Below are 14,708 nucleotides of genomic sequence, written 5' to 3'. Positions count from 1 at the left end.
ATTTAGTTTTATCTGGTTTCATAACCATAACCATAACATGATGCTAAAATTAACCCTTTTTTTTTTAAATAATTGAAAAAAAATTATACATCATATTTGAGTTGAAATTGAGGGGTTTTAACAGACAACAAAACATGTTGTGTGAGGATTATAGTCTCACTCAGTGCACTGAGCAGCAAACCCATGAGCAGAAAAAAAAACTTGGACCACAGCCGTTTATTGGTCATCAATCTGAAAATGACTGACAGAGGGTAACATTTATCCCCATTAATGGCAAAACTCCACATGCTGAAGCTTTTTCCAATCTCATCCATTATTGCAGTATATATCCCTCCCATCTGCAGGATATTTTGATGGACAGAGTGCGTATGAATCGTAGGTGTCCTAAACATGAATCTGATCTGAGAGGTTGAAACACTGCCTAGCAGCTGTGTCTTCAACGTGAATAGCTGTCATGAAACACCTGCATATTTACAGATGTTAGCATCTGTTGCAAGTGCCCTGGTTAGGGGGTTTAATTTTAGAGGACCAGCCAGATGGTGGACAAGAGGATTGCAATACTAAGCCTTTATCATCTGCCTCTAAATACTGACTTTGGGAAATACAATGTGGACCCCCACTGGCCCTGGATAGATCTGCTTGAGACTAGGAGTAATGAGCAGGCTATTGGACAATAAAAAAATGTCCAAGTTTTGGATTATCTTTATAAAAAAAAAGATCCCCTTACTCGTATCTTAACACTACATACACTAATCTTGGCTGTTGATCTACTTGTTTGATACTTTTGCAGGTTCTTAAAACATTTGCTTATACTAGTTTGAATTGATGAATTTCTAACAAGCATCGCTTACTGAACCTAATTGTTTACCATAATGTTTCAAAGGAAAGCATGGAAGAATGAGCCGATTAACTGAAAGTCATTGCAAATATCCCTTTGCAAATATCTCCTCCATTAATAGATTTTGAAATTGATGTTATCTTCACCTACAGATGACAAATTTGCGAAGAGCTACAAAAAAAGAAAAATCCAAAGTTTTGTTTGAATGTGCTCGGGAAGAAACAAGCAGCGCACTGGGGATTCCAACAATACTTTGTTCAATGACATTTAATTGCAGTTCTTTAACAGAGGAAAATATAGAAGTATGCAAAAAAAAAATCCCAAGAGGAGGCGGGCCAGCATCACTACTAGTGTGAGACAGAAGTGCAAACAATACCTCTATCCTCTCTATAGGTATCAGACCATTTTTAAGAAAATCTTTGTCCTTTAAATAATTTGCCTGTAGTTCCAGTCTGACAATAGGAACATTGACAAATGCGGTGTTAATTAGATCTGACCGCTAACGTAGTCTTTAATTTTTTTCTTGACAGTTTCTATAACTGAAATCATTTGATCTAATGGAATATTCCATAAGACTGCAACCTTATGGAACTTTGAGAAATATAGGAAGTTACCCAGATCAGAAGAGCAAGAGGTTAAAGCATTTAGTTTATTGTATTGTGAAGCTATGTGTGAAATGACATTTCTGTGAAGGAAATAGCTCTTGATCTCTATTTCTTGGTTGAAACAGAAATTACCTAATAAATAGACAGATAATCAACATTACAAATTACAACTGAGGTGAAATACCAAAAAGAAAAGTCCATTCCTCATAACCCCAGAATAATACAAGATACTTCTGCAAGCGAAAGCTCTAGTCTCAGGTTTTCATCAAAATTCTTCACTATCTGCAACAAGTGCCAAATATAATCCTCTTTGCAAATATGCAAGGCAGTGATGTTTACTGAATAATGAGATTAGACTTGTTGCTAACAGGTCACACCTTGTGCTGCTGGATAGTAATGTAACCTGACATTGTTTGGCTCATAGGAAGATAACTGACCATGAGGTCAGAGTTCTTGTTTACTTCCTTCTGCTGCCACCGCCATTTGCCAGAATCATCACCAGCCTCATGAAGATGTTCAGTGTGTCCATGTAAATCCCCATACACCTGTAAGATATGATTACTGTGTTAATGCATATACTGTATAAGACCATGTTTTATAAATCACACAACTACTTCAGTTGACTTTATGGAACAGAAATTTTCTGGAGTCACTTACGCATTGATGGGGTCATATTTCTGTACAGCGTAGAGTGGGTGAGTCTCTGCCCTCTTAATGACTTTCTGTGTATCATACAGGAGAAACATGCTGAAAAGGACGAGGCCCCCATAGACTGCAACAGAGTAAAGGCCTGCTCCAAACGCTGAAGTCGGTGGCAGGAACATTGATCCTGGAACAGAAGCCAACACAAATGATGAATACAACACATATATATGAATAATGTAAACTACAGATTTAATCTGACACCACTCAATTCAAACTGATAATAAAATTGCAATGAGACAGGAAGATGATTGCAAAGTCGCTTCCCCTGAAATAATGGGCATGGGAAAACTCCTCTGCAGTGCCTTTTCAATTACAACACTGGATATTATGTGCAGAATCATGATTCATTATGTGTTTTTATTTGAGTAGCTTCCCAAACTGCCATCAATTTCCTTACTGTTGTGAATCCATCAGGTTGGGTGTGTGTTTAACTCAATAACATATAATGCAAAACAATTATCAAGATTAGAATTGATAAAGATCTGAAGGTTCTCACATGGCACTTTAAATGGAAAAGAGGATGATCGGAATTGCACTAACCGATTGAAGAGGCAAAGACCACTCCAAACCCAACAGCCAATGGACCGCCCATATTGAGGAACTTCTCGCTTGGGGCACACATGGCAACAGTAGAAAGACCTCCCACAATTCCTGCTGTGTACCAGGCAGCCCTCATCATCAGAGGCCCTCCAAGGAGAGTAAGTGGTGCAACAACAGCACCCATCACCCCTAACCAGGACGTAAGACAAAGAGGTAAGTGTAATCCAGGACTTTGCAACACTGCCCTCCAGTGTTCATAGTAGAGTTGAGCGATATGAAACAAACGACATGATCTACAAACCTGCATGCAGCATCCAAGCCAAGTGTTTAGGCATGGGGCTGTGCTCATATGAAATGGATCTGACCAGCATGCCAGCACCAATCATGGCTGCAAATGTTGCTCCAATAGCCTGTAATAGAATAAACAGTGGGCGTTCCCATTAATTACATATAATCTTATAAACATTTCTCAGATTTCCACATTTGTGGACATATTGTTTGAATTTGAAAGCACTAATCATGTAAGTCTCCAGGTTCTTATAATGTATGGACACTGTTACTTTGACTCATATCGTCCACCTTCACATGATCATTATATCCAACAAATCATTTATGGTTCGATTCCTATAAGGGGACCTTTCTGTGTGGAGTTTGCATGTTCTCCCCCTGTCTGCGTGGGTTTCCTCCAGGTTCTCCAGTTTCTTCCCATAGGCCAAAAACATTCAGGTTAATTGGAAAACAAGGGGAAAATTGTCCCAAATGAATGAGTGAATGGTTGTTTGTCTATATATGTGGCCCTGTGATTGACAGGCAACTGGTCCAGGGTATACCCCGCCTCTCGCCCGATGACAGCTGGGATAAGTTCCAGCATCCCCTTCGACCCTGAGTGCAGGATAAGCGGAAGAAGATGGATGGATGGATGGATGGATGGATGGATGGATGATATCATTTAATAACCCTCCTGTTTTCCTAATAATAATAATAATATTTTTACTTTATTAATCTCTGTGGGGATATTCGTTCTCTGAAATTAACCCATCATGGATGAACCATGAGTAGTGTGCATGCTGTTGACCGGCGCCAGTGGAGCAGTTAGGGGTTCAGTGTCTTGCTCAACAACACTTCCACACACTAGGAGGAGCTGAGAATCGAACCAGGAATGTACGGTTCCAAAGACGATTGCATCATGCGCCACGCCGCCCCAATTTATGCATCTAATCAGCGCCATCAAGTGTCCAAAAATATTACAAATTATTTGAAGGAAAAAAAAACATTATAATGTAGTGTTGAAACAAACACAAATGGCTTAAGTACATGTACATGTGAATTTTCAAATAGCGTAATATCTTGAAGTTCAATTAAATATCTTAATTTCTAAATATGCCATCACAGACTATTATGGTCCTACTGACACAAAAAAACTTACCAGCCAGGATCCTCTCATCATCAGTCCCATAAGAGCTGGAGTCCTGCTTACCGCTACAGCTGACAGAGCTGTCATCCCAATACTACCTGCAAAGTACATATAGGTGGAGTGGATCCTGTCCTTCACGTACTGAGGCCAGATCCTAACAAGAGGGGAAATTCAAAAATGTTCAGTTATGACACAACAAATTCCAATCTGGGCTTGAATCTATATGTAGAAGACTACATAAAAAAGGAAATGAAACTCACATTGCTTTTTCGATGGCTCCGATATCATTGGACATGCCAAGTCCATAGTAACACAGAGCTCCCAGACCAACTGCAGCACCTCCAGCGAGAATCATTCTTCCCATACTGTCAACTAAAAATATATCATTTGAGATCCTGTATATTAAATGTTCTAATGCAATAATCAATTGATAAGCTTGAAGACATATGGAGACAACCAATGTGACTTCCAGTTGTAGTAATTCAGCTCTCAAGCAGATATACAGTACCTCCCTGATGTATGTACTATTCAGGCATGAAATTTCATCAGCCTTAATGGTATATCACTATGCCACAAAAACATGTTGCCACTACTGTCTATAGAGGCTCTCAGTCATCCAAGTCAGTGTTAATCCTTGTAAAAATCTTTTCGTGGCAACCAGGCTTGAAGTCCATCCCTTGAAGACGTTTTCAATATCGTCTTAAACGTCATAAAGGAAAGAAATTCTCTTCCAATTGACACAAAAAGATATTTTGCATTGTCTGCACATTTTTTTTAAGTAAATACCTCTTACTTTTAATAGCAGTGTCTGTGGCTGGCTCAAATGCTGCTTCCTTCAGCTGGTCACGAGTAGTCCTCCCACGACGAAAACCAAATCTGGCTTTAGAGGAAAACCCCTGGTGAAAGAAGTTGTACACCATCAGAAAACTGCAAATGTTAATTTAGGTAAGCAATTTTAAAAAAAATATGTTTCTGTCACCCTGTCCAACTTATTAGTGAGCTCACAAATGGACAAAAAAGTGTGGAATGCTATCCAGAAGATGATCTTAAGGGTTACCTACCTGCTGAGGCCTGAACACAGGTTGACAGGCCTTAAGAGTGGGGGTTCTCAGGGCTGGGGAACCCTGAGTCAACACATGGCGAAACCCGGTGAGCGGGAGGCTCCTCAAGCACGTCAATCTTGCCACCAACATGGTTTCAATTTATTTTAATAGAGCAGCCTGCAAAATAAACAGAAGATGAGCGATCGGCATGTAGGACAACAACTAATAACACTTTTGTGCAACTCCTTTCCTTTTCAACTTAGTAGACAGGCAACTAGGTCAATCACCAAACTGATGTAGAACCGAAGAGCTCGAGAAAATAAAGCAAAATATAATAGTGTCCTAATAGACGCAAGTTAGCCTAGTAGTCTGATATAGAGAGCCTGTAAAGATTATGACTAGTTCGTGGTCAAGTACTTCATTTTCTTGTGGACGTTTCACTTCTCATCCGAGAGGTTTCCCCGGAGAAGCGAAACGTCTTCAAGAAAATAAACTGTATTTACGACAATAGGATTTGACATCAACATCACATCAGGTAAAGTTAGCTAGGTAGCCTAACGGAACTGCGTACACAAATGGACAACACGCGCTTAGAAGAACAGCTTTGATTTTTCATAAATGAAAGAAAGGTAAACATATAGCACATTTCTGTCATCAAGTATGTTTTGTAAAATGTATAAGCAGTACCCACCGGGAGCAGTAGTTGTCTTTCACCTTCCTCTGAAAAATTCTCGTTTGGTAATTGCGTATACTACTGACGCAACTTTCATGGAAAGGCTCAATTTACGTCATCATCACGCGACAAACGGGAGTTGTAGTTCTTCGTCACACAGTAATTCCCGTGTCTTTAATTTCTAATCAAATATATATAACGGGCCTTTACCGAGTCTAAGTTGCAAAAATGTTGCCCAGTAATAATAATTTTCATTCTGAATGTTAAAATGTGGGAAATATGTTAATGTATAATTTTTTAGGGTCTTACCATAAAATTTATGGTAACTTATAGTAACTGTATAAGAGCGCCATTTATGCCATAAATGGCGCTCTTATACAGGATTTCGCACCTCAGGTAACTTGCCCCACATTTGTAAAATTTGACCATGATTCACAGTGTGAACATATATTACTGTGTCCCCTGTGTGACATCACAGATTTTCCCTTTCGTATGGCAGTCTCTCATGCTCAAGCATAGCGCCTCGGGGACAAATAAAGTTTCTCTGAATCTGATTATAAACTGATATTGGACTCAGGGCTGAAAACTATATCTTGGTTTAGAGAAAAACGGTTAATGCGTTGTTTTTGTTGTCAAGGTACTTTATCACATACCCATTTTCACCAGAGACAACGACTTCACCAAATAAAAACACGATTCTCTGATTTTTAGATGCTATTTTCTGAATTTGCATCGCACTTGATCTTTTGAAAGTATTCAAATCCAGCAATTGTTGAAAATAGATCTATCAAGTAAGGACGCACTACACCAAGCCATCCACTAGAGGGAGTAATTCTCCTTATGTTGCACCATAAATATGAAACACGCGTAAACAAAAGCGCTGAATTAAAACACCAAATTTCGAGTGCTATATGAATGTCAGACTAACATGTAATATCTAGTTAACTCAGAAATCGTTATATTGATGTTTTGTGCGTCTTTTTCATGGATGTCAGACAGCGATGAGAGGCAGCGCGCTTCCTGCTCGAAGCTCCGCTCCGTCTGACCGAACTTGCCCATGTGATTCATTGAGTCGCAACAGTTGTATTGATTTGTCACTCAGTTAACCGAACTGCTTGACCTGCAACCTTGCTCAACATGTTTACATTTAATGTAACATCTATATGTATTACAACTGGTCACAATTCTTCTTTTGGACACACTTGTTTTTCGATTCACAAGTGAACTTTTTTTTTTCTTTTTTTCCGCTTTTTGCAAGTAATGGGATTTATTTATATTCGGAGACGCTCCACTTTATGGATGGCAGCTGGACCTCAACTATTCACGATGGTGGGTATGGCAGACATGAGCTCCCCTCTCACACAAGTTACCAAAAACATCATTATATTTATAGCAATACATGCTAAAGTTTAACAAAGTAATTCTAAGGACCACGCTTAGAGTAATTTGATCACTTGAGTCACTTGAGAAAAGACGTGTGGCTTTTGGAAGGTTCTTCATTAAGTAGGCATGACTTCAATTCTTCAGTTATTGAATGTACAGTGTATTTGACGTTGTGTCATGATATACTCCCAGAATAGAGCCCTTTTACATTTCCTGTTTATGAGTCGTTTTGTACATTTCCTGTTGTACAGCATCAATGTGAAAGGGATCTCTTGGTGATGAGTTCAGAAGGGAATTGAGAAATTCTGATAAGGGCTTGGAATGTAATGGAATTGTCTGGGCTTCAGAAAACTTGAGGAGCCCTCACTATCACCTCAGGGGTCCAATATTCTACATTGAAATCCAACGATATTTTCTCAAGGTGTAGCAGTATCATCAGGTGTTGCAGTGATGTCATGTCACTCTGCTCCGTTCATATCTTTTCTTCTCAGCCTGATTAAACCAGCATTAAAGAGAGGGGTGACTAGATGATGCAGTCACATTACTTTCCCGAACAAATGCAGGTGTCCCCTTTTACCTATTGCACTTTGTGATGTGAGCAATACCCATCTCTGTTGCATGCACTCGGTATACATTTCTTTCGATGTTGTTTTTCTTTATGGAAAAGATGGTATAAATTTTAAAACACTTTTTCTTTGGTAAGCGTGTTATTAACTGATTTTAATATATATGAACAATCATTCAGTCACAATCAACTAACAAAATGTTACATTTGAAATTATTATTTTTTTTAATTTTTTATATTCGAAGTTTCTTGGACGCATCATCAGTGATAGTACCTAGGGGCATGGGGGGTTTTGGCTGTTATGAAGCTGGATCAAATGTGTGACACTTTTCAAAAGAAACTCCTTTAATTAGCGTTTGCATTTAGTCATATCTACTACTGTGCCTCAAAAGAGTACCTAAAGGTATTGATTAACACCCATGTGAAGACAATGTTTTTTTTAAACTTTCACTGTTTCAAAAATCACCTCCTTCATTAGTCAGTCACAAATGAAATTATTAGTTTTTAATTTAAATTTTAATGGGATACTGGATGGCATACAGTGTGCAGTGGCAGCACTATAGTAACCGCTTCGTATTTAATTTGTCTTCACATAATAGATATAAAATAGCTATTAAAACCATTTGTAACTAGATGATAAATGGCACAGTGGCGGTTTTGTTATGAACAGATGATCAAACATGTCATATGCCTCAGTGGTTTGTGAATATTCAAAAATGTCAGCGCATGTGTGTTTTTTACTTTGCACAACAGATGCTATAAGCTGAGATAATTGATGCAGATCTAATTTACCATGTAAATGACAAAACCTCAGACCACTTATTTTCTTGGTAAATTGTTAGAGGAGGTTTTTTTCTCAGTTAATTTAACAATCAAATGTTGAGAGGATAAAAGCTAATTAAGTACAATGTCAATCCTTCGGAATCACAAGGTTCTTGTTTGTCCTACACATTTAGTCGAAATCAAAATTTTTTCGCTCTGAGAACAGTAATCATTCACTTGCTTCTTATTTATTAGGCAGCCAATTGATTGTTTAATTTGTCTTCATTCGCCCAGATACAGAAAATAAACTCTGAAGTGTATATGCTGAGCCACAAGTGTAGATCTAATCAGATCTGTTGGTTTTAGATAGCCTGTGTTTGTCTTTGCACAATGCTAAATTATGGGCTTAAAGACTAATTTCCTCCGCAGCTACCTCCTAACTGACCAGTTCTACATGACTTGTGACATCCAGGGGTTATGATGTGTGAATGCACTGGGAGTTAATATTCTAAGATCTTAACCCAAAGGGGGTTTGGAGTGATTCCTGTGAAAAGAAACCTTTCTGGTTGTGGCATGCGGCAGGGTGGTGCAAGACGGAGCTGGTTTTTCCTCCTGGTAAAGACATGGCTCTATATACAGACCGGTCAACTTTTCATTACATGGGGTTCCACGTCAACAGTACACTTTTGGAACTTAAAACGTCCCATTCCCTGTGAGAGAATTTCACAGGTAGTGTCCACCCAGTCTCTGTGTTTAGACTGTGTGCAGTCATCTGCACTTGCTTCTGTGTTCAAAAATGGCCCAGGACAGAGGTCACCGCAGGATGTGAGAATTGGATCTCTCGAACAAGTTTCCGACTCATGACAGTTCAGAGGATCATCTGCTCATCTCTCAGGCCCCAGTGCTTGTTTTGTGTCAACCCCACAATTACGTTGCTAAAGTAAGTGAAGAGGTTGGCTTGTTGCTCGTGGCCCAGCTGTTTAACAGCATCAGCGTCACTAATGTGCTGGCCTGAAGGGGAGACCTGCCATCATTCTGCAGTGATCCAAAAGAAATTACACTGTTGGATCCAATAAACTGTTGTTGTCATAAAGTTATTCATCAGATTTACAGTTTTAAAAGGACAGAAAGCAGACATCTAAAGGCATATTATGAAGATCTGAAAATAACTACAAGTACACATCTTTGTTTTTCCACTCATCCCAAGTATTCCCTTATTTTTTGTTTTGTGGCGTCACATGAAAATGTCACACCTGGTTTCCCCTCAGGGTGATGTTCTCCCCCTTCATTGGCACAGAAATTAGGAACAGAAATGGTAAAAACCAAAGAAAATTAAAAGCATGAGCCAAGCACTAAGTCTTTTTCAAAATGCAACTGATATGAAGAGAGATGCAAAACTGTATCTAAACATAATTAAACCCACCTTTACTTTTATTTGACCACTCTTGGTACGTCCTTCTAATGCACAGCAGTGCAAATCGCCTACAGGCCCAGAACACTATAATTTAAGCTCTGTGAGAAGCTCCTTTTCCCCCTCAATTTCAGTGCTATGTCGTTACAGCTTTTAAACCCACATTTTAAAAGCTGTCCCCTTAAGTGTCTGCCAGTTTTTTGAGCAATGGCATGTGATTACTAATGAACTTCAAGCCATTACAACATAACCAGAGAGTCTTCTGTAGCAGTAGTTTATGTCACTTCATTCACAAGGGTTCCTCCCAGGTCCGACATGGAGGAGCAGCTGGTACTTTGGACAAGAGAATGCTCTGTGACCTTTTCCAGAGGGGAGTGGTATTATCACACTTACCCAGACAGGGTTTTGCATTTGAACAGCTTAGCAGTTTTGGAATTACATTTTAATTACAGAAGTGCACTCGATTGCAGTGTGTCGGCCATTACTCACGTGTTCCCTTATTGTTCCATCCATCCATTGTCTATCGCTTATCCTATTCACAGATATACAGACAGACACATCTGGACAATTTTTCATTCATACATCTCACACAATTAACCTGCTGCATAGTTTTGACTATGAGAGGAAACCGGAGAACCCCAGATACACGAGGAGAACATGCAAACTCCACACAGGAAGGTTGGGATTGAACTAGGGTCCTTCGTGCTGTGAGGCCTCAGTAGTAACCGCTGCGCCACCATGCCGCCTATGTAGTTTTTTTTCTAATTTAAAGTTCTCATTTAAGTTCTTCTCAGACTCATAAACATATTTCCCAGTTGTGAACTGGTCTTGAGTCTTGCATGGTGGGTGGGCAAGTTCTTGAAATGCACTGGTGCACTTAAGATAACAAGGACTTCCCGGTGGAAAGGGCTGAATTAGACTTAAGCAAGACACACTCAGCTATTTTCTATTCCTATCTTCGTAAGGTGAACTATTTTCATCGTAGAGTAAAATCACTCTTCTTTGTTCATAGAATATGCAGAGATGTGTGATGCACCTATGCTTAACCACATCCATGACTCAACACAACAGTTCTGTTTTTCATATGCAAAACAAACTGTCAACTTCCCTATATCAATGACTGTTGAAAACACATATCTTAACAATGAGGGAATTGAGACCCAAGTAGATACTCTCGGTCGTGCTCAAATGTGCAGAATGTGTAACTGACAGGTTGATGTTCATTTCATTTATAGGATGAAACACTGCACATCTACAACATCTACAACGGGGAATACAAATAACTGGAAGGCTCTTTAAGGGGGCGACTGGAGACTCGCAAGATTGGCAGAACCTATTAAGAAGCAGTCTGTAACAGCATACACTGGCAAAGCTACATCCAAGAATGAGGATCAAATACACAATATCCATCGTCTTTTTTGTGGCACTTGTTATCATTGAGAAGGAAAACAACATTATCTCAAGGTAAGTCCATTTCAGTGATCAATGGAGCGTTTTGTGGTTTCCAGCAGGTTTGTGTAAGTTTATGTCTCACAAGATTTAAACATGTTTTACAGAAACTTGAGTACTGCAAATACTGTTATCTTTTTGTCTTAACTTTGAAAAGTAATGACTGCTTTATCTCACATTTTCAGAGTGTCCGATAAGCTCTCCTTAAAGGAGTCTCCCCAGATACCATCACAGCCTAGTGTTTCCTCCAATATACTCCTGAAGCACAATGCTTCCTTCACTTCAGTCAGCAAGATGAATTCAGCCTCCACACTGATGAAGCGGCGTCTGGAGAACTACAGCGAGCACCAGGAGGTGATGACAAGAGGCAGGAAACACATTCTCCTCTTGGCTACCACCAGGACAGGCTCCTCATTTGTGGGAGAATTTTTTAACCAGCAGGGCGACAACATGTTTTACATGTTTGAGCCTCTGTGGCATGTGGAGAAGATGTTAACACTGGACACCGGTGGAACCAATGCCACTGCTGCAGCCAAAGCGTACCGTGATGTGCTCCAGCAGCTCTTCCTGTGTGATTTCTCCCTGCTGGAAAGTTTCATTGACCCCGTCCCCGTTGATCATATCACCCCTGCCCTCTTCCGCAGGGAGTCCAGTAGCTCCCTCTGCGAGAAATCGGTTTGCAGTCCTGTTATCAAAGGTGTCTTCGAGCGCTATCGATGCAAGAACAGGCGTTGTGGACCCTTAAACCTGACCATGGCATCTGAGTCATGCCTCCAGAAGGAGCACAGGGCCATCAAGTCAGTCAGGGTACGGCAGCTAGAAGCCCTCCGTCCTTTAGTTGAGGACCCCCGTCTTGACATTAAATTTATTCAGCTGGTTCGAGATCCTCGTGCTGTACTGGCCTCACGTATGGTCGCCTTTGCGGCCAAGTACAAGAACTGGAAGCAGTGGGCCTTAGATGGAGGCATGTCTATAGATGAAGATGAACTGAGGAAGTTAAAGGGGAACTGCGATAATATCAGGATGTCTGCTGAGATCGGCCTGAGACAGCCACCTTGGCTACGTAGGCGATACATGCTGGTGCGATATGAGGACATTGCAAGGTTCCCTATGAGGAAGGCGTCTGAGATGTACACGTTTGCTGGAATCCCCTTCACTCCACAAGTTAAATCATGGATCCTGAAAAACACACAGGCCTCTAAGGAGACCAGGGGCCTTTACTCAACACAGAAAAATTCCTCAGAACATGTAGAAAAGTGGAGGTTTAGTATCCCATTCAAAATTGCCCAGGTTGTGCAGAAAGTGTGTGGACCAACACTTAAACTTTTCGGGTACAAATTTGTAAACAGCGAAACAATGCTAACAGATAAGACTATAAGTTTGATAGAGGATTCAATTGTTTATAAAAGAAAATGACAGACATGAACTCTTAACACTGATGCTTGAAAAGCTAATCTGCAGAATTACATATTTATTAAGGTCTTTTACCATGTTACAGACACCTTTTCTACAAAGATACTGTACTAGTTGAAGTCTATTACTATTTAAAATAACTGTATGAAAATGTACTAATCAGCACAAATATCCACGTAAAGCTTAGGATATTTGAAAAAAGGAATGTCTGTAATGATGTTGAAATTCCATATATGGGAAAAAAGACAACCTTATCTTTGTTTTGCACTATTTTCTCTTTCTAGCTTAAATCGGGTTGACCTACATGTCCCAAATATAATTTGTTAATGACTGAGGGGAAGTCCTTAGAGACTGTCATGGCGATGCAAACAGTAATGACCCCCATTTGCTATTTTTTGCCTGTAATCCCATATTTGGCAGCTTTTCCACCAAAGTATCACAAAACTTCCTGTTTTTCAAAGCCGAAAGAATAAAAAAGGCAAATAATTACACAATTAGAATTTGTCAGATAATTTAAAAAAACAGTTTTAGATGTAATGTCAACTGCTCAGTAATTTATTGCCCCCCTCTGCTATAAATGATTTGGGATGTAGCTCTGAATGTCCGCAGGTTCTTATCTCCCTTGCTGGAGCATCTTTCTTGTACGTGTAAACTGTATGTTGCTATACATGCATGCATGTTGCTGGCCCTAACGCTCTTTCAACTCCTCGGGACTGAAAGAGCCAATTTTTTTTAAACAGATGTTCACCCTGTTCCTGAATACAAACATTCCAACTGCAGCTGGTTTGCATGGATGTGTGAGGTTTATTCACAGGTCTGTCTGTTGACACCAGTCTCTTGGCTGATGATCAAAACATGCTCCTAATGCCCTTGTTTGCAACAAAGGTCATTGATGAGATGTGCTGTATATTTTGCATTTTGTTTTATACAATAAACACTTTTATATTGGACACAGTGGACTCAAATTTGACATTGTGTAAATAGTGCAATGTAAGCGTACTGTGCTGAGTGAAAATGTTAACTAAAGTAAGCACCACATTAGTTTGTTATTTGAGCTTCTTTATTGAGCAATGCCATTTGACAAACAGACCTTCACAAATATTACATACATATTACAAAGAAGTAAAAATATATGTAGACAATCTATTCTCGAACCCCACCTTGTCTCTGAGTGCACAATTATTGAATGAATGAAAGACTTTTATATCTTTTATGTCCTGCTTACTTCTACCTGTTTCTAAGGCACTTAGATGAAAGCACTCCACACACACACACACACACACACACACACACACACACACACACAAAACATACACATACATATACATATGTGTGTATGTATATTTATGTGTGTATATATATATATTGATTAGAGCCATACATTGATAATACAGTTGAAGCCCAAGTGTAATATACCTTAAGCAAAACAATAAAATGGATAAAAATGACAAAAAAAGCTAATTAAATAATTTCCCCGCTGGCCATTTAGAAGTAACATAAGTCCATGTCATTGTTTTATTTCTTTCCTCCTTCATAAAAACATAACTCAGCTAACTCACACAGCTAACCAATACAACAATACACTATAAACAATAGTTCTGTGGCTGAGGAGGGTTTTATTTGTGTAAATTGGTTTATTAAATAATTTACAGAACAAATTATTCAACTTCCTTACTTCTGGGTGAGATAATATCCAAAGTGGATGACTATCTGTACTGAGTTTTGAAACACATGTCCACTGTTTATTGATGGATATCTGTCAGGAGCAAAGTGGTGAGCGTTTCACCATCAACATCACAACTACACACATGTGGATGGACAAAGAAAAAAAGTCAAAACTCAAGCTGCAATTGCAGTTTCAAAATTTGAGATTCAAAAGTGTTTATTGTTGCATTTACAGTCTGGAC

The 14,708-nt window shown here is 39.3% G+C and overlaps 2 protein-coding genes across 2 annotated transcripts; one reads left to right on the top strand and one right to left on the bottom strand.

Moving 5' to 3' along the window:
- Positions 1 to 196: 196 nt before the first annotated feature.
- ghitm (growth hormone inducible transmembrane protein) lies at positions 197 to 5,925 on the bottom strand. Its single transcript, XM_086139668.1, has 9 exons — positions 5,837 to 5,925; positions 5,164 to 5,322; positions 4,896 to 4,998; positions 4,363 to 4,474; positions 4,115 to 4,256; positions 2,990 to 3,098; positions 2,689 to 2,877; positions 2,101 to 2,272; positions 197 to 1,988 (listed from the first exon to the last, which is right to left on the bottom strand). The coding sequence occupies exons 2-9, from the start codon at positions 5,293 to 5,295 to the stop codon at positions 1,901 to 1,903; spliced, it is 1,047 nt and encodes a 348-aa protein (XP_085995794.1). The 5' UTR covers positions 5,296 to 5,322; positions 5,837 to 5,925; the 3' UTR covers positions 197 to 1,900.
- Positions 5,926 to 6,879: 954 nt separating this feature from the next.
- Positions 6,880 to 13,749, top strand: chst3b (carbohydrate (chondroitin 6) sulfotransferase 3b). Its single transcript, XM_086139738.1, has 3 exons — positions 6,880 to 7,147; positions 11,175 to 11,403; positions 11,574 to 13,749. Exons 2-3 carry the CDS (start codon positions 11,324 to 11,326, stop codon positions 12,802 to 12,804), a joined length of 1,311 nt encoding a protein of 436 aa, XP_085995864.1. The 5' UTR covers positions 6,880 to 7,147; positions 11,175 to 11,323; the 3' UTR covers positions 12,805 to 13,749.
- The last annotated feature ends 959 nt before the right edge of the window (positions 13,750 to 14,708 follow it).

Source organism: Fistularia commersonii, chromosome 32, assembly GCF_037954325.1.
Source record: "Fistularia commersonii isolate RoL2024-O1a breed Wild chromosome 32, RoL_Fcom_v1.0, whole genome shotgun sequence".
Lineage (NCBI taxonomy): Eukaryota > Metazoa > Chordata > Actinopteri > Syngnathiformes > Fistulariidae > Fistularia > Fistularia commersonii.
This window is presented reverse-complemented; position numbering and strand designations above follow the sequence as displayed.